Source organism: Pyrgilauda ruficollis, unplaced genomic scaffold (assembly GCF_017590135.1).
Source record: "Pyrgilauda ruficollis isolate IOZ18807 unplaced genomic scaffold, ASM1759013v1 scaffold27, whole genome shotgun sequence".
NCBI lineage: Eukaryota > Metazoa > Chordata > Aves > Passeriformes > Passeridae > Pyrgilauda > Pyrgilauda ruficollis.
In genome coordinates this window covers 8,564,764-8,585,711 of record NW_024524044.1, presented here as the reverse complement: position 1 = coordinate 8,585,711, position 20,948 = coordinate 8,564,764, and the positions used below count along the sequence as shown (strand labels likewise).

Sequence of the window (20,948 nt, the reverse complement as noted above, 5' to 3'; positions counted from 1 at the left end):
AAAGATTTAGAACTTTTTCACTTATTTTAGTCAGCATGAAATTCAGTCATTGCATGATCATTACCTCATACAGCCTCATCCAGCTTCACAGGAAGCCAGAGTAAGGACAGCTGACAGCACTTCAGCAGAGACACAAGAAATCCATGCAGGCATTTACTTTCAGATTAACATGCCCTGGGGAAAGTTGAAAACAAGTGGCTGCTTTTCATTGGATGAAAGTGTTGGATAACTGGTCAACATTGCCAAAACAGTCTGTCACTTAGTCCACAAATTAGAAGCATATTTTCTAGATGGAATGCCTATTTCTACTTCTGAAAAAAGCAAAGTTCTTGGACTTGATTTTTTGTTTTTAAATCTGTTTATTAATAAAAAGCCTTTCTTTTTACATAGAAAAAATACAGAGGAAAGTAAATGCAGTAGAATCCATTACCTTATATAACTGCTATACAATTGAATATTAATGACAAAAGTTTCAGAAAACCTAAATATTATAAAAAGCCACCTCTAAAATAAGACTCTGACAGAGCAAGAACAAGACACAAATTAAACATTAAACAGCTGTGAATCACAAGTGTGTACAAAGACACAGCCAATACAATACAAGAGGCCTTGTGCCAAAATGATGTTCCTGTTACAGTATTATGCTTGTTATGTTCCTGTATACAGTATAATGGAGGAATCAGATAAATTTGATTCTTAAAAAACTCTTGGTGTCTGATGTATCCTGCAATTTTTAAATTTAATTTTTCAACTTTTCAGAGTTGGAAATCCTTTAAAATTTTGCTTTAAAAAAAACTCCAATGAGAATGTGTCAGATTCTTGAATCTCCTTGTTTTGTCATGTCTTCCAATGGCAAATATTAGATTACTTTCCCAAGGATTTTGTGAAGGAAAATAAGACAATGTGGAATATTTAATTCAAAGCTGTGAACTGAACTGAGCACTCCTGCACTGCCATCTGTGACAGCTTTTGCTGAAGCTTGCAGAAGTCTACTGAGCTCTTCTGCAGCACCTTCACAGCACCTTCCTGTAAACCCAGGCAAATTCACCAACAGTCCAGCAATGCCATGGTAAGGAATACGCCGGGAAGTAAAACTGTCTCACAAATGGGTATTGTGCAGATTAAAAAATAGATGTGGAAAATAATGAGAACAGACACTTGAATGGCAAGAGAAGAGAAAGATTTATTTTTACTGACTTTCAACTGGTGTTAAGATTGCTTGAGAGACATCCAGTACATGTGTAAGACCACCACAGATATGACTACATATGCATATTCTGTCTATCTCACTACCACGCCCTCTCTTCATAAAGGCACTAACTATAAATAGTACGAAAACAAACAGATAAAATGCCACAAAAAAAAAAAAATTTGCTTGTATGGATTTCTTATGTTTGTATACATTCATGCTTTAAATGTACAATTTTAAAATTAATTTAAAAGGTCACCTTTATTTTGGCAATACAACTGATAAAATGAAACATGCAGAACACACAGCTTGACAGAACTCAGTGCATAATTTTGTCAGAATGAAGCAGTTCTTTACCACCCTTTGTGAGTTGGGAATACATTCATATTACAAGGCAAAAAACACCTCCACCCAAACCAGACATCTGGCTTCTGTTTAATGCATCTGTTTTTCCACATCTCCTCCAACATCTTTGGATAGTAAAATCTATGTCTGACCACAGGTTAAATTGTATGGTTATATTTTAACAGTCTTCATAGTGCAGCAAGGCAAGACAGAGCTGCCTGTATTCACTGTTCTATCTCCAGGCTGTCCATTTTTAAGTCGGGTGGTTTAAAGCTATTCACTTCTTCATAGGTAAGTTCTGTAGAGGGGGTGTAAGGAAGAGAGAAGAATTAGGTGATATTTTCTCCAAAAGATAAATATTCCAGACAAAACAGTTCTACATATACACGTGACCTGTAGTTTGTATGTTCAGCCTCTTTAGTGTCCAGATCCAAAAATAGAAGGAATTCACTAGGAATCCTCCTCTTAACCTCAGATTGCAAATTAGACTCACAAATACTGTTATTGTACAACATGACTGTCCCCTTCAACTAATTACTAAAACACACAGGCCCTGAAATGAAAACATCAATTATGCTGTCAGATGACCTGCCAAAATGTAATAAATGATAATATGTAATGGAAAATGGAATCTTTAAAAGTACCTAGACAGGTTTTAAAATGTACACTTTTAACTGTGGAAAACAATCTTTAGCATCTCTCAGTCAGTTGCCTTCAATTATATATCATTTGCAATTCTGTGCTAATTCCTCGGAATCCTGGTTTGGTGTTTTTTTTTGTTTGGTTGTTTTTTAATGTTTTACTGTAGCTGACTTAATTTTACAGTACTCTGAAAAAAATTTCTTTTTGTCTTAGAAGCATGTAACAACTTTTATCAGGAAATTCTATACTCAATAGCTAGAAACTTGCTATGTTACCCTGCTTTGAGAACAACCCTTTATCTTTTTATGCTAACATTCATGTCCTGTTTTCTGCCTTGGACATTAATGGAATATGTTGTCATTGGCTACCTCTTTTGTATTTTCTCAAATTAGATGCTGCTCTTCAAGAACCAAATCCTGTTTGCATATGGCTAACTTCAGGTTATGGCATTACTTCAGGTTCTGTTTTCCAAACAGTGATGTTTAAATCATATCAAACTCATGCCTATTAGCTTTTTTATTAAGTAACTCTGTCTGAGACAGCTGCTATGCCTGCAAGTGTACCTAGGACTCCTCTAAAAAACTATGTAAAAAATCTTGGGACTGAATCTTGCTTATGCTCTGCTTGTGTGGTGCTGGACCACTGTGTGCAGTTTCAGCGAGGGATTTCTCTGAAGGAAATTCTGTGTGCAGAGCTCCAGGCATCAGAGGATTTGTTAGGTGACTTTGAGTGACTGACTATTACATAGAATTACAGGCAGCCAGGGAGCAGCTACAGCTGACTGAATTTGGAGAAGCCAGTGTCCTCACAAATCAGACACCAGGAACTGTATTACAAAATTATTCTTACTGCCTGTGTGGTTTATGTTCATGAAGCTCTTTACCCACTTCTCACTGCACCTACTCAGCAGAGATGCGCAACTGGAGTAACATCTAAGGAGAGAATGTATAGCATTCAACTCTGAATAGCATACTCTTGGCATCTAAAATTTTGAAATATTTTCTAACTGATTAAACATGTCAGTAAGAAATCTATGAGCTTGGGTTTTGAGCCTCAGCAGTGTGCAATGGAGGCCAAAAAAACTCTGAAGTGCATAATGTATAAGACAAAGTGTCTGAAATGTCATTTTACTTTGGTGGTCAGTCCCTTGAGATCAGGCACCACTGATTTTTAACTTGAACAGAAAAAGAGCAGAAACATGACAACGACATCTTGAGAAATTGGGTCAGTATTTCATTGACACTACAAACATTTTGTCATCTCACTTAAATGTGGCACATGCTGTACTTGAAAATAAAAAGTTTATTCCTCAAGATAAAAATGCAGCCAGAGGGAAGAAGAAAAAGCAGCAAACCTGCTGTACGAGTTTGGAGATTTTTCTCTCAGGCCTTTTTTTAAACCTGAATAAAGAAGGAATTGGACCTGTAGATCCATCAAAGTCAATGATGTAAAAAATGATACACGATAAATGCAATGAGAAATAATATGATACAGCCCTTCCAAGAGATTTCACCTTCATGTCCTCATTTCAGTTTAGAAAGTGTTAAGCTGTTAAGGTTATTGCTGAAATAATTTCAGTGGAGTTTCATCACAAACAGAAATCTGCTTCATGACTCAGAAATTGTTAAACTTTCCTGTTAAAGACTCAGACAACTGAAAAAGCAGCAGAAAAAAAATCATCCACTCCTAAGTACAGCAGCAAATGAATGCAGCTTTCAACAAACAAGATGTATGGGTGCTGCTGTATACTGCCACATTTTGCAAAGAAGAGCCTGTGTAAGGAGTAAGTGATGCCAGTCAATCCTCCTTGTTTGTACAGACGCAGTCAGCTTCTACAAAAGCCCCTCCAGGGCTCTAGGAGGTTGATTTATTGTAGAGAGAGCCATGACCCCACTATTGTCTTTAAGATACATTTGCTGTAGACAGTCTGCTTTTTCCCCTGTAATGCCCAGGATAAAACATGTGGGTGGGCATGAGTAAGACATGACAGTATTCTTCATCATAAACCTAACCACTATGATAATACATTTTTATTGAATCTTTTCCAAGTAAAAGTTACAGAATATACAAATAGAAACAAAAAACCATTTATTTTATGGAAGACATATTTAATCTGAAGCCAAGGAAAGACTTTTGTTGATAAACAGAAACAATTACTTTTCTACAACCTTATTCTCAATTTAAAATCTCTAGTAAGGAATTTTTAGAATAAGATGCCCTCAGTAGACAGTGGTGAAATTGGACTGTACTTTTCAGTGTACTTGCAATCCAATGTTGAGCCACCTTACTTCCGTGATACTGCAGTGCAATATGATTGCGTTGCAAGCACAGAAGGTTGTTGCAGTATTTATCAAAGAAAGGTTTTGGGGTGTCACTCCCAAGTAAAATAATCAACTATCATCTCAAACAGGACCAATAGCATGGTTTAGTTATTAATCCAAATCCTTTGCTATTTAAAGAATTATTAACAAAATACACATCTATATGGATCATATTACTTATTGGTTCTGGTCAGAACTAGACCAGAATCCCAGGTAGTGTTACTTGGCCCAGGACAGTTCCTTCAGCTGGGGATCTGACCTAGAAAACTAAAACAGAATGTGTAATTACCTGGTAGCTAGCATCAGCTTTTAGTTAAGCTTTCACTGCTACAGGGAATCTAGTAAGGAGATGATAGAAGAGGGAGAGTGGGCAAAATCCAGAGGAGAAATATAAACTTTTCTGCCTGTCCACCCCCACAAGCACACATATGAACTTGTTTGCCTGAGGCTTAAAAGTTCAAATTCCTCTGGCTAGAAATGAAGGAAAACTGTTATTTAAGTAAGGCTTTCTTCTGGTACATGTCTTAACCAGTGCACGCAGTTCTGATACCTTTCCATTCATCTATGGTTCGCTCCTTGTTCTCTATGGACTCGTCGTACAGCTCGGCCTCAGGTTCGTCATCGGGATCGTGATACTGCACAAAGTAGGGATGCGCGAGTGCTTCCGAGGCCGTGATCCTTTTATCGCTGTCTAAAATAAGCATCTTCTCAAGAAGATCTACAGCTAAGGCAAAACCAGAAATGCAGTTCAAAGCCAGAAGAGACCATGAGGAAATAAAAAAAGGGCAACTGTTTACACACCATCTATTCTCACTCATCTTAAACACAACTAATATTACTGGCAAAATTTAGGCAACATAACAAGTAAGTTTTGAAGATTTTCTACTGCAAGTACAAAAGAGAGCTGAAGGAAGCTTCTAGTTTGCTTGTGGCATGCTCAAAGGTTCAGTATAGTGAACTGGAGATCTGATTCACCTCTTCGGATATCCAAGGACTTAATTCTAAAAAGATCTTTGTGTGCTTATAAGGTAATACTGTGTTGTTCATCATGTACTTAAATTTGCACTGATCAGGACCAAGATAAGTAACTTGTGAATAATAAAGTGTGAGATTACACCTCTAATAAGCTGCACCAATTAAACAGTCAGATGAAAACACCAAAGCAACTTCACAGGACCCAGCATAAACAAAATATGTTTGAAGTTGATATTTGAGGTATACTAGAAAGAAGAGAGAGTGATATGGCTGTATGGAGAGTTTTTAATGGAAATTTTATCATAACTATTTCAAATACTATTTTTTTTACTCTTATATAAGCATTGGCATTCATTTGCCTTTATGCTATTAATACGTAGCATGCTCTCATGTACTTCAGGCAAATAAATCCCATTTTTTAATATGGAAGTGTTCCAAACTACTTGTTTTTGTAAGAATAAAATTTGTATTAGTACACAAAATTAATTCAAACCATTTTTACTCGCAATACTTCCCCATAATGTGCACGTGATGGAACTGACTGGGTACTTCAGTGAGATGTCTCTGATGACTCAAGTGTCTTCTTTTTATGTCACAAGAAAAAGTTTACAGAAACATCTCTTTTTCACAGCAGAACCAATTGATTAGACAGAAAAACAACGATACAGGATCAGATCAAAGATCTGCCTTAGCCCAGTATCCTGTGTCCAACAATGGCTCATATATTCCTAGGAAATAATACTCCAACGGGTCATTCAAACAGCTATACTTCCTGGTATATTCTTCTGCTTGCCAGCAATTTACAGCTCATGGCCTTCCTGAGCCAGAAGTGATGTCTAATCTAGACCCCATGACATTTTAATGTATTTCTGCTATCTACAGCTGGCTTTTGCTTTTCATCCATGGACCATTTCCCTTTAGGAGGTTCCTGTAATCTCCATCAGAAACAAAAAGACACAGGCTTCATGATGGGAAAACAGCCTCAGGATGAAAGATTAAGCAATGCTTTTCTCACTGTTCTGATTATTATTATATGGGATTATGCAGCAAGGAACACAAGGAATGCTTGAGTTCCTATGTTAGTGAAAGATTTTATCTGTGTCAGTCTGATTTTCTTACCTAATGGATTGGCACCACGAAACACTGCTTTCAAATCCTGCTGAGGCATATGTGGAAGAGATTCAATGTATTTTCTTGCCTAGAAATAAGTTAATATACTTGTGATAAGGGTTACATTTTGCTCAAGAGTAACCACATCAAGTCTAAAAAACCAGACATTATATTTTTTATGTTTCTTACATGGGAAATCCTCTTTACATAAAACCACAATGGATGACCTTGTTTCAAACACTCACACCTGTATACTGGACAATAAGAGAGTTTTAAGCGGGTACATTTTGGTTTAAGGCTTGAGTGTTAGCACTTTAGTTTTCACCTGTGCCTAGTGGTTCACTGCAGTATATCCCCAGGGAACACATGCATGCAATGCTCAATCAGAAACTGCAGCCTAAATCATCTTTCAGATACCCCCAGCAAAGTGGTATAATTCAAACTGCAGCCTTCCCTCCTTTCTCTTCTCTGGTGAGACGTAGCTTCACTAACCAAAGAACAAATTCTGATACTCCATGTGAACAGATTTTCAGATGTTTAACAGAATTTAAGAGCATGCCTTTTTACTGTGGCTGTGAAAGGTTAATCCAAACTCAGCTAGTAAAAGCCTGACTGGACATAGGATCCACAAATGTCAGCCTGACAGTACAAGAGCTATAAATTTTTAGGCTGAGGTAGGTAGGTTGGCAAGAGAAGAGGTTGCATATTTGGATCAGACAGAACAGGGAATTCTGAAAAGGAATTGTCAAAAAAGAAGGAGGTGGTTATTCCCTAAATCCATAAAAAACCTCAGCTGCTCTTTGGACAATCCCTAATCCTTTTGAAAGATGTTTGTGACACAGATGTCTCTCAGGATTTAGCAGTTCCATTAGAAGGACACTATCTGCAGAAGGCTAAGCATCCTTGACCCATGGAAAACAGCAACTAATCAACAACTAATCCTAACATGACTGAACAAGATGCAGTGAAAATTACCTCCAATCTTGCCCAGAAATCCTTTGAAAACAAAACAGACCTATCAAAGTGCACATACTAACCTGTCCCCTCTGCTTGTATACTCACAGAAGCCTGACCAAGAGAATCCCAATGTTTAAATTATTCTGAATTGCAATTACCATTTAAACTCATATTAACACGACACACTGACAAACACCTCAGTAACTTGTGCTGAAGCATCCAAGGAGGTTGATCTTTTAGTTTCCAGTTCTTTAATCTTCTACTTATAACTGAAAATAAACTTGGCATTTCAGCAAATCTCTGACATTGCTGTTACAGGAATGTTAAAAAATTGTCCATGTCTGCAAGCTGCATTAAGAAATATGTAAACAATAAGGCCAAACTACATGGTAAAGAAGAACTAGAATGAAGAAACTCCCTTGCAGCTGGCAATTACCTCCAAGGTATGCATCTCATTTGACATTGCTCCTCTAATCAGGCAGCAGCAGCCCAGAGGTGACCTAGCAGCACTCCTGTTCATTAACCTGGTTTTGGTTTTTGTGTTCTGCCTGTGCTCTAAAGGTTAATTAGCCCAAATAAAATAGCTTCAGGATTCCTGTACCTCACCAAGCTATGATCTGAAACACAACAAATTAAAAGAACAAAGCACGTACTATTTCCAGTAAGTATTTAAGGTGTTACTCTCATGATCAAAAAGCTCACTAGTTGTGGGAAAATAACATATTTGTATACACTACTGAGAATGTGTTACAGCAAAACCTGTAGGATCTTAACAGCACATGAAGGCTACAAAAGGACCCATGAGACTATGCAAGGACCTATGCTTAGGACAGCACAGTCTGAGATTTGGTGGTTGATGAAGTCTCTGGCAAAAGGATGGATGCTTAGTTAGCCTCCTGCCCCAGCCATTCCTAGGCACCGGGTACTCAAAACTCTGGGACTGTGTATTGGCCTGCAATGATGAGGTTTCATTATGTTTGGACCATCCAGAAATACAGGGTTGCTCTGGCTCTCCTACTGCTCCTGATTACTTAACCCACTAGTGTATTCATTAGTAAGGTCAAAGGAAACCCATCAATACATACACAAGCTGAGAAATAGCCACTGGTATTAGTCTGAGGTGTGTACAGAAGAGGTTTAAGAAAACAGCTGCAGCTTAGGAGGTATCTGTGTGCTGGTGTTTATCTGAACTCTGACCCTGTGCCCATCACCTGCCTTTATCAAACAATACTACATCTCATTCCTCAGCTGGCTATCCACAGTTACTGCTTACAATGAAGCTTTTAAGTGGAAATTGGTCATTTACTAGATTACTATTTGAAGAAGTCACATGGAAAGTTAAAAAGCCCACTCAACTACGAATATTATCAAGAAATTGGACCTCACGCAAGCACTTAGAAAGATGAATAAATATGATTTTCAAATTAGGGAACTAAATAGAGCACTCATGCAAAGCACATTTTCTGATTTGGATACATCTCTGTTTAGAAACCTTACAACAATGGACAGCATACAAATTATACTGTTATATTATTGCTACAGATTTAATAGCAACAATATAATGCTCTGAGCTGAGCACCAGTTTTAATTTTTTAAATTATAAGACTAATTTAATTATAAACACTTTAAAAGATCACCAGGACTAATTTCTTAACTTTGCAAAAACTGAGTACATAAGAACAAGTATCAAAATTTATCCAGGTGACAGTCAAGGCATCTGGATGCCTCCAAAAGCATATTTTTTGAATGGTGGCATTCTAGCAGCAAAAACTAGAGATAACTTTAAGGTATTTGCTCATTTCAAAATCAGTGTCCATGTAACACAGGCAGTGACATAAATGCCAGTCAGAGAAGGGATGACAGAGAGTCAGTTAACTGAATGAAGCTGTGAACTCACATGTTCTGATGATATCTTCTTCAGAAGTTCTGAACTGGGCGTGCCCACAACTTCCATTATTCTCTTCAGTTGATCGATATCTGCATAATTTCAGGGAAATGACCAGCACACAGTCCTTCTGGGTTCAGACAAGCAATGAGCTTCCATGCATACAACTATGATGCTTAAAACCATTCAGCAAGACAATTCCACCATAGCTCATGGAAGGATATCAATTCATACCTGCTTAAGCCTAGTCCTGGAGTACCAAATTCTCTGCTGTACTATATTAACTTGTCAGGTATGTCAGCTGCATGAAAAATACTACTTTTCTGTCCTAGTTCCCAATTTAATATATTCTTCAGCTTAATATTAATAGCATATTTATGTTTCAGTGATCTGAGAGATTTCTGAAGATCAGTTTAATAGGATAGGCTATTTTAGGCTCATAGGCCTAAATTACTCATCTGAAGACTGGCAAGTGAAAAGTTATCATTTGGTATCTTTAAAAATTTGTTTTATATATGTCTCAAGATTAAGACCTTTGAAAATGTTAATTTTTCATTTTCACCTAGGACCTGTAAAGTATATTACATTTTTTATAAAGACTCAAGATTATTTTACAGCTTTATTTAAATTGATATAATCATAGAGTTGCAGACAATATTTTATAACAACAACAAAAAAAAATCTTATTTCTTGTGAACTATTTATACTGATTTGTTCAAATACCACATGTATTTGTTCAAACACACAGTCTGAGCACACATAATCTCCTGATGATGATATACCTGGAGAATGCCTGTGGTTACAATAGAGCCTAATGATGCTGAGCACAAGAGAAAGGTGAGTGGGGAGACTTGGTCTCAGCTCTCTTAAGATTATTTCAGACAATTCTAATGTCATAATGCTTTGCACCCACCAACAGCTGAGTATTAGCAGAAGTGTTTGTTTTTGGAGGGGTTTCAGAGTAGCAAGAAATATAAAAATTCAGTACAGAAGAATGTACTCTTGTTTCTCATAATAAAACCTTGATGCAGTTGTTTCCTCATTCCTTATTATGTGTTTTTCTTCAGTTTTCTTTTATTATTTTACTGCTCTCCTCAGAAACATCTCTTTTTTGCTCCTGCCAGCACAGGAAATGCCAGTGGAAATCCCTGATGCTCTATCAGGGACTACAGCACAGTGCTGCAGAAAAGAAAGGGCTTTGTTGCTCCTGTGGCATTTCTGGAACTACTGGCTTATTTAATATAACAGGACACAATAGAGCTATTAATTCACTTATTATTTAAAAGTTAACTCATCTGCATTTTCTGGAACTTTCAGCCTAAAACCAGTTTTATTTTGTTAAATCATATTAGCTGACGAAAAAATGATGCCTTTACTCAGCTTCAGTTTTAGTGTATGTTATTTCAATAAGATCCACACATGGAAGAAATCTACCTTGTTGTAACTAGGTTATTATTTAAATACAAATACACAAAAGAATAAATGTAACTTCTTGTTGTTTAAGAACATCTGTTACTGGTTTTTATCCTACCAGTGGGTCTCATATTCAGTTACACTGAACTGAATACTGAATATACACTGAACTGAAAGATTAGCAAATTATTTATTCTTTTACAAGTATGTTACCTCAAAACCATGTCCATAGAAACACTCAAGTCCTTAGGAAAAAACAAAAGGAAGAATAAGAGAGTATTTTTTTAGTTCTATTTTAAGTTTTATATGAAGGATACAATCATTTCCTGGAAATAGAGCCTTTCCCTTCAATAGCTCTGCCATGATACATCCAACTGACCATATGTCAACTGCCAAAAAACAGAGACAGAAATGTGCACAATGAATCAAAGAGATCCTTAAACACAGCTGCTTCTTGGTTTAAAACTAACACTACATCCAGCTGTAGCAAAATACAAGCCTTCACAGTTTACCTGTTTGATTGTAGTGCATCCAGTTTAACATAATTTCTGGAGCTCTGTACCATCTTGTTGCAACATATCCAGTCATTTCATCATCAGTTTGACGAGCTAAACCAAAGTCTAAAATCTACAGAATAAAAATAAAATAATAATTTTTAAAAACCCCTTTCAGTTTTGTTATAGGTCCTGATTTTCCCATTACTCATTACTGAGTTTTCTGTAGTCCCTCACTATCAGTGAAGTAAAACAGCAGCACTCTGCAGATGAGCTCCTCTGCTCTCCCTGCTGTATCCATGCAGCCTCTGGTGCTGCATAAAGATATTTCCACTGTAATGAATCTGGTGCTTTGTACTCCAAGGCAGACTTTATATTTTGCCTTGGGTTCAATTTTCCACTGGCATTAATTTACTAAAAATAAACACTGTTGCTATAAAAAAATGAAATATTATTATCAGCTGGGAGTATTTGTGTAAAATGCTAACAGCAACTGCCAATGGTCATTTAAAGACCAAATAAGCTGTTCACAAACGTGCAGAATTTCTGTTGTCTAATTTTCTTATGCCTAAGCATCTACTCAAATTACACATTATCCCAATGCCACTAGGTGAGAAACGTATATCCTGTGTAACAATGTAAATTTAAATCACACCCCATTTGTTTTCAGTAGAACTTGCCCACCAAAACCAAGAAAGGAGTTCTGTTTATGTACACAGAAGCTTGATCACAAAGTGTTCCCCTCCAGATGCTTTCCCTTGCTAAGTTTACAGTGATGGGAAGTTATTTCAACTGAACTTTCTCAGCTCATTTCCTTGCTTTCTGTTCTATTCTCTGGTTAGTCTATGTCCCACTGATTATGGACCCTAGCTCTAAGAGAGACTGCCTTGAAAGGGTACCATCTGAGCCTCAGTGCTGCTGCCAGTCACCTGAGCTAGCCAGCATCTCTTCACATAGAAATGTGAGTAAGACCATTGAGTATCTCCTGTTTTGAGATCCAGGATTATTTATTAAGCTGATGGCTAATCCTTTTCACAGGATATAAGAAAATTTCAAGAGCATAATTCAAAATTCCTCAGTTATAATCCAATTAAAAGATATAAAAAGCCTAAAGAAAAATATTAATATATAAATAATTAACATCTTTACTTCCAGTATAGTTTAAAAGCAGAATTTAATTCTTAAGTAAGTGAAGAAAAATGCATGAAGCAAAAAAGCACAAATAATGGCATGAAACTCAAACACTAATGCCCTTATTTTTATAATGATTTTGGCAATATTCTTGCTTAACAGCTGATCCCTTCCACCAAATGTGCATGCGCGCACACACACACACACACACACACTTTCCTTCTTTTTGCTTCTATTTCCTTTTTGTTAGTACTTGGAAATATCCACTAGTTTGTCCTATTAAAAATAATTTGAGGAAGTAATGCTATAAATATAAACAAAACAGAGAGCAGTGTAACAAACACTAGACAGGGAGCTGCACAGCTTTCATTATAATAGAAAAAAACATTAAAAGTCTCCTTTACTTCCGGTACAAAAATACAGTACATATTTTGGAGTACATGATCAAACACAGATGACCCACAAAATTTCACAGATGCTGAACATACATGCATGAAGACATTAAAGAGATAATCATGAAACTTGCTGAGCATCTGCAAGTGTCACTGAATCAAACAGGAACTACGCTTTTTCACCACAGATCCGGATTAGTGCAAGAACCTAACTGCACTGCTCTTACTCATTATTGTGGCTTTTTGCTGATCTTGTAGTATTTGGAGTCTTTTCCCTTGCAGCTGGGATAAAGTGATTACATCAGAGTCTTAGAAACAGAAATAAAGACGTTTCTGGCTGTCATGGAGAAATGTTTAACTTCTCAAACTTAAAGGCTTAGAAAGCGACATGACATCTTTTCCTTCTCCAGAGTCTCATGCTTACTATGTAGTATCATATCACACAGACACACCAAGAGTTGTATTTATATAGAGGTGTGCATCAAAATAGCATTTGGAAAGCAAGGATTATAGGGTTCTTTTTGGTGGGTTGGGTTTTTTTGTTTGTTTGTCTTACTGCCTGTAACTGGTAATACCGGCATATTTGTTGCCACCATTATTTAATTTAGCTTGTACGTTCTATAGATACAAAAATGAAAGTTGTTTACAAGGCTTCATCTGTACATGGCAGATGCAGACAGATATCACAGGGGCCATGCTATTTTCTATGTACTATCTGTGGGGTACACAGGGATTTTGCAAAGATATTTGTATTCATATTAAATTAACATTTGGGAGAAAACACATGTTCACAGAAACGGGCAAGTAGCAAACAGTTGAAATTAGTGGAATGAGCCATAAAAATGGTAACTAATATTTTCTTAGAAAACTGTCATATTGAGAGATTTTACAACACTCTTTGTGACAACAGCATGATACCCACCCTCAATTCACAGTCTTCATTAACAGCTAGGTTACTGGGCTTCAGGTCCTGTAGCAGAACACAGAGTTAGTCAAGTACTACTTCAGCCTTTTAAAATATATTCTAACTATGTCTTAGTAACACATCTGATGCACAGAGGGACACATTCCATTCATTTTCATTACCTCAAAGACTGAACTCACCCGATGGATGATTCCAGCTGAGTGAATATACTGTGAAACAAAACAAAACAAAAAGGGTAAGATTTGAAGTTAGAGGTGAAGGGAGGTCAAAGCCACTTGTCTTGTGTTTTTGCTTCTGAGACTGACTGTTTTATATACAGAAAATACTTACGTCATACCATGTTTACTGATCAGAGGTATGTCAAACTTCAAAACCTCCCTGTTTTGTCTTATCCAGAACTGGATATTTCAAGAAAGGTAATCATGAAGACTAGATTCTACCATGAAAGGCAGCACTCACAGTGATTTGTCTGTATGAAGTCTCTTACCAATTTGGAATTTGCTCCAGCCCTCCCTGGATGTTGATCAGCTAGTGGCTAGTGAAATCAGTGGCCTGGGGAGCAGCATGGTTGACTCCTACATGATGTAAACATATACTGTAAACACTGATGTGGGTGAAAGCAGCCACACCTGCACTCTGGGACAGGTCAGTGACCAAAATACCCACCTAAGCCACAGCATTACTTCAGGTCCACTTTCAAAGTGGTATTTCAGTGATTATTTTGTGTGTCTGCTATTATACATAAAACATTAAAAAAAAAAAAAAATAGAACAGCTTACTTGCCTATTGCTCTCTAGTTAGGATTAACAGCAAGTTTACCTATGATGGTACCAACCAGCATGAGCAGGGCCTTGAAAACCTTCTGTTCTCTAGAGGTTTACATAAAACATTAAAAAAAAAAAAATAGAACAGCTTACTCTGTCATTGCCTATTGCTCTCTAGATAGGATTAACTAGCAAGTTTACCTATGATCGTACCAACCAGCATGAGCAGGGCCTTGAAAACCTTCTGTTCTCTAGAGGTGAATTCACCTTTTTTAGGAGAAGGGATTATACACAAAACCTCTATAGCAACTGGGAAAACCCAAAGAGAACACAAGGTCATTCCTCATGTTCCAGACCTAAGAACTGTTTATCAGAAGGCAGGGCCACCTCTTAATGTTCCTCAGTGCAAGCAGCTGAATGAAGAGGAAGTCAAAACACTGCTATAAACAGAAGGAACCATGTCCCTGCTCTGCTGAGACAACCACAGCAGCCCCTCCTGGTGCCCCCAAGCAGTCATACACAGGATCAAATGTTCTTTTGCAAATGAGAAATGAGAATTTCATAAGAATTTCAATTCCAGAAGAGAGGAGCCACCAGCAACCTCTCCCCTTTGAAACAGAGCCAGAAATGCACCTGAGTGCATTTCTGAAATTAATATTCACTTAGAGCACAATTCTACTATTATTTAGCTTTGACACAACATAGACTTACATTCAAAACCACAAGCAGGATAATTAATGCCAGAATCCATCTTTCTAACTAAGCTATTAACTCACGCAAATGAGACAAAGCAATTAAGGGCTCAGTTGTGCAATTTTTATTCACTAAAATCTGTACTTAAAGTGATGGAACCTGCATGCGTGAATAAGAATTACTGTCTCAGGCACAAGGTGACTTGCTGAAAATCATGTAATAAGTATATTTCAGAGCCAGTATTTACCATGGCTTGCTTTCAAACACGTATTATTTTCCATGTCTAAAATATCAATTACTGTTAAGTTGGCAAGTAAAGCTGCTGACCTCTCTCTTCTGTTTGCTTTTATCTGGGGAAAATCCATAATGGTCTGAGAAAAAGCTTAGCACCTAGTAACGGGAAGCATTACCTACATCTTCTGTTTATAGACACTTACATATTAAACATCAGCAAAATGATACATATTTTGATTCTTTTGGAAGAAAATTTTGCTTTAGATTCATTGCCAATCGCCTGTGCTATTAAAGTGTATAAATTTTACTGATGTGATCAAAGGAAATAATGAGTTTACAGGGGCAGACTAAATCCAAAGTGTTTGTGTGCAGCATCGTACATTGCTGGGGTAAATTTCTAATCCCCGATATTTCCCAAAGGACTCAGCTAACCTGGTTATCTCTTCACCCATGTGACACTCTCTACAAAAATCAGGACTGTGGTTTTTCAAAGTGGCTCATGTCTTTCAAAGCAAAATGTGAGTTACTTTCCATATTGTTCTTTATCCATTTCATATTCTTCAGAATTTTTGAGACACTATATAGCATGTTATTGCCCTGCAATAGGAACTGAAATAGACACTGATCTAAGTTAACTTTCAAGGGGAGTATTCACATGTATTGTGCATGTAAACATTGGTAGGCTTGGGGGTTTATTTCTGGTTAGAAAAATTATCCGATAATTTCTGAAATGATTGCTAATATTTGTGCACTTTTAAGACATTAAAAAAAAGTGTTTAAGTATGCTCATTGCAACCAACCAGTCCTTACAACATTTAGATTGCTGACTCATTACCACAACATTTGGATTCCGGAACTCAGACAGTACCTTAAGACCTCGAAGTAACTGATAGATGAGAAACTGTATATGATCATCCGTTAACTTCTGGCACTTCACAATGTTATTCAGGTCAGCACCCATTAAATTTGTCACAAGATATCTGTGAAAATACAGAAGTGGGAAAAAAACCAACACAGAATGGCAGAATGTAAATTCTAGAAGAATATTCACACAGGCCATGTAGGCTCCTTTTCCACTGTCTATTAACAGATTTTATATCCTTTATATCAGCTGTGAGTTCTAATAATGCAATCACTACTATGAGACAATATAATTAAAAAGAACAATCCTTGCAGTATATTAGAAGTTTTATCTCCGTTTTCTCCATGACACACTACAGCAGTGATATATGCAACATATTTTTTGATGAAGAGGAAGCCTCACCCAACATCAAAGTGGCAGCCTGAGCCTCCAAAACTACAGGACCTGCAAGGCCCTGGAATATCTGACAATGGAGAGTAATATTAGACTGGCAGAAATAAGAGTGTTTTGTGTAACTTTCCTCTCTGTTCCCACTGGAAGTTTTATTTTTTGACAAATTTTGCAGAAACATTGATTCTTTTCCAAATACAGTGCTGGAACAAAAGCATGCATCCGTCATACCCAATTCCCATTTGTGTAATTTTGCCCCAGAGTCAAAGGGGTTTGGTGACTAATTTCCATGGAGACAAAAACATGTTAATTACTATTTCTTCTGCTAAATTGATAAGTGCTTATACAGTTATGTAAACCAAAAGGAAGTCAGCATAAATCATATGTTTGAGTCACATCAAAATATACTTAGTTTTAGGTTAGCCAGGAGTCTAGCCTAAATTTACCTTGTCTCAGTTAACTAACAGAATACTTTCCTGCATTCCTGAACTCTGCCATCTATGTATGAATAAATAATCTACAGTTTACAAACACACAATTGAACTGAAAAAGTTTTAAGTTTATTGGCATTTATGTAGCATGAAAGTCTTTTAGAAATGTATGTTCTTCCTTTTTAAAAGCAGAGTAGTATTCACTTACTTAGTAACTAGTCAGAATGATTTAAAAAATTTTACTTACACTTCGTTAAAGTTTTCTATTGATGTTGCAGGTGTAAAAACATCAAGCAGTCCTATAACCTGTAAGGTGAAAGAAGGGGAAGGAAGTGGCATTTTATGTTTACAAACCTGTAAAGCAACATGTGATTTGTATTGACAGTGTTCAACATTTTTGGGATGAAACTTACAAAAATATGACATATGGTCATACTGAAAACTGCCATAGTAGGTGATCTATAAAGGTATCACCTCATCTATGTTAATCATAATCTTAATTAAAAAGAGTAAAAAAAAAATAAAGGCAGAAGTAATGTCTTATCACAGAAAAGCTGACACATGCCTTATACAATTGTTATACTTTAGATTATGCACACCTTCATGAGTTTTCTTGGCCTGTTTTTGTTATTTTTTATTTTTCTCTTTATATTTTTCAATCAACCCTACTTTCTTCAGGCTTCAAGTCATCAAGCTACCTTTAAGCAAGTGGACTCTCCACTGAAATCAACTGTTTACCACATAAACTTAGACCAGTACTTAGTTATGTGAGATCTGAAGGTCTACTGTCTTCCATTCAGCTATTACACTGTTGTCAATTGCAACAAGTCTAATCTGCCTTTAATTTCTCAACAGAATCCACACTCAGTAAACGCAGGTTTGAGGTGTGGGGTCTTTTTTTTTCCTGGGCTGATGTTTCAAGATGTCTCAACAGTAGAGAATAGAATAGTTTTATTACCTTTTTAGAGAAGAGTACGATGACTTGTTTTGAGTTTCTTTAACCTCCCCTTCAAGATTTAATTAGGTATTTTTAAAATAAAAATGCAGCATGTTACTGAAAGCTTCTGAAGTCCAGTGACTTCACAACACCAAAGTGGCTATGTCCAGCTGTCTTGGGTAGCTAGACAGTTGCATATACCTTCTTGAAAAAGATTGTACCTAAGTGAAATTAAGCCTATATTGTAAACTTTGTAATGGAAATCCAAAGGGAAGAACTCACTCCACTTACATTCTCATGCTTCATGTGCTTAAGGAGCCGAAGCTCCCGGTAGGTCCTCCGGGCATGGATAAGTGATTGAAAAGGTCTTGAAAGCTTTTTCACTGCCACCTTCTGTCTTGTTTTGGTATCATAAGCTGAGCTGAAAGAGGGAAAGAAAAAGTCCACAATGATGGCATGTTCTACAGCAAAGCTCTCCACCAGTTCGCTGAAGGAACTTGTAGTCTCCTGAGGGCTCTTACCCCTTCTTTGCCCTCTTTCACCTTCTACTCAGGGACTGCAGCCGGGGCGCTAGTCAGCAGTAACTCCCGAGCAGTAACTCCCGAGTATTTTCCATCTAGCAAATTACTAATGCTTCTGGTACTGTTCAGCACTCATCCCCAGGCAGCCCTTTCCCCAAATGGCAGGAAAAGTAACCAGACAATTAGCTCTATTTGTGCAGCTCCAGCCTCCAGCTCCAAGGCAGGGCTCGTAGGGAATATGGGGATTCAAATTGAAGTTTGTTTTTACTGAGCAAATTGGAACCTTCACTAATTAGAGGAGCACTGCCTTTGTATCCATGAATATTAATTATTATGTAACCATTAGCTTGATAGACAATAATGTCACCAAACTGGTATCCAGTTAGGATGCTGACATAACCATGCCCATGCCTTTCCCAACAAGTGAGGAATGGGCACGTCTTATACTCCAGCCCACATATCCACAGCATGTGCTTAACATCCCACAGATGGAGGTGCCGTGCTGAAGAGGACACTAAATATATAGTCAATATTTGCAAGCAAGGGAGACCCACTCTTTTTTTTGGGCATTAGAAACACGACAAGCACAAGCCACAAATAAATGATGTCTGATATGTAGCACAGGGATCAAAATGATCCCTGTATGTATTACTTCATGACACTACATAGTACAATTATAAAAAGACTCTGTAACCTCCTCTTAAGAAGAAAAAAATTTCTTTCAGTTGTTACTCTTACTTATTAAGTAATTGTGTTAAATTAAAATACCTAGAAATTCTCAGTTTAAGGAGTGGATAACACTACGTGTACTTGCTAGAGAGTGCTAACAAATCAAGAGCCTTCCCACATATTTATCTTATTACAGAACTTTTTTTGAATTACAACCACAAAAATTAAACAACATGAAAAAGGCATGGAGTAGAATGTCAACAGTCAGCAGTCACATAAAATGCTATTAACTTCTCCACAGTGTTTTAAACACTCCCACAAATCATTGTAGAACACACCTTCTAGAGACAAAAAACACTGATGGTGCCTGGAGTAGCTTCCGAACTAATACACAGAGCCTAAAATCAGCTGCAAATAGGTGGACTCTGACACATATCTGGTGCTATGCTAAAGTCACAAAGAGCCAAGTGAAGAGCAAAGCCTCTATCTGCAGGATAAGCTGGTGTTTCTAATCAGAAGAAACAAAGGATACAATCAACATGCAGGAAGAACAGTGGTATCCAAAAGGTGATTATCCTAAAATTAAACCAACCTCCATGAGGCCAATCCAGAATTTCATAAAGACAGAATAGAAGCAAGTAGATTTAATTAACAAGTTTCCTGCAGGCTGTATGGAAGGAGGGAGTCACTCATGAGATAAATGACATAGATAAGCAGATTACTTAGCTATTTTTTTGCAAGCATCACAGAAGCTGATCTTCTGGCAAGTCTTAAAGGTGTAGAGTGCTGTGGTTTTGCTGAGCACCTCAGAAAGGGCATTTCCTGGGCAGAAGAAAGAATGCATAGAAAGAAGAAGACTGGTATCACTCTGATGAGTGGATGGAAGGGATACAACAGAGAAACTCGTTCCAACAGTGGGACAGGGACAGAATTATTCAGGATACGAGGCTTAATTATATGGAGCAGCTCAAGGAATGAACAGTGTGAGAAAAACTGACAACAGAAATATCTTAAATTCCACATGACCAGCCACAAGGAAAACATTAAGGTTGCACAAATAAATCTAAAGAAATAAAAAGGAAGCCAATGCTTAGCTTCTAATATAACAAAGATTAGATGTAATTTCCCTGTCTTTAGCCATGGGCAACAAATGGACAACACTGGAGAACACTGCCAAGTCTCCCAAATGCACACTGAGTACAGTCTTTCCAATTTTGGGGGGAAAGGAAATGTTTATCCAGGTAAATAAATAACCTTGCTCAAAACAGCAGTTTGCTTAACATCTCAGCTTTTCTGGTAATTCACAAGCCTTCCCACTCATGCCTGCACCAGTCTGTGAAATACTGTACACATTATAGAGGAAGGCTAGGAAGAATTAGATTTTAAGCCCGTTATCGTGATAAACATCACTCTCATCCCAATTCTAAGTTCAAATGTGGGTATCAGTGGTTTAAAAAACACTGGTCTTTAAGATGAATTGCTTTTTATCTTCTTTATGACTCAAGGCTGCAAAGCTTTCAGATGGTACAAAGCACAATTTTTTATCTTCAGCAATTCTTATGACAGCAGCTTTTTAGACCAAAGATGGAATCACATAAGGAGAGAGGAGGAAAAGGGAAAAGCGAAAATGGAAAGGAAAGTTGATTCCTGAGACCTCCAAGAGGAAAT

General features: G+C 37.1%; 1 protein-coding gene across 2 annotated transcripts in view; it reads right to left on the bottom strand.

Moving 5' to 3' along the window:
- The window catches only part of MAPK11 (mitogen-activated protein kinase 11), a 70,341-nt gene that overhangs the window by 38,532 nt on the left and 10,861 nt on the right, over nucleotides 1-20,948 (bottom strand). Inside the window, exons 2-12 of one of the 2 annotated variants that reach the window (XM_041471480.1) lie at nucleotides 18,382-18,511; nucleotides 17,401-17,459; nucleotides 16,339-16,450; nucleotides 13,959-13,988; nucleotides 13,777-13,824; nucleotides 11,350-11,464; nucleotides 11,155-11,226; nucleotides 9,437-9,516; nucleotides 6,592-6,670; nucleotides 5,048-5,221; nucleotides 1,164-1,832 (exon numbers count right to left, since the gene is read on the bottom strand). In XM_041471480.1, coding sequence (XP_041327414.1) covers nucleotides 1,759-1,832; nucleotides 5,048-5,221; nucleotides 6,592-6,670; nucleotides 9,437-9,516; nucleotides 11,155-11,226; nucleotides 11,350-11,464; nucleotides 13,777-13,824; nucleotides 13,959-13,988; nucleotides 16,339-16,450; nucleotides 17,401-17,459; nucleotides 18,382-18,511 — 973 coding nt within the window. In that variant the 3' untranslated portion in view covers nucleotides 1,164-1,758. Of the gene's footprint in view, nucleotides 1-1,163; nucleotides 1,833-5,047; nucleotides 5,222-6,591; nucleotides 6,671-9,436; nucleotides 9,517-11,154; nucleotides 11,227-11,349; nucleotides 11,465-13,776; nucleotides 13,825-13,958; nucleotides 13,989-16,338; nucleotides 16,451-17,400; nucleotides 17,460-18,381; nucleotides 18,512-20,948 lie in introns of those variants that run through there. The other variant, XM_041471481.1, reaches the window with a different exon arrangement.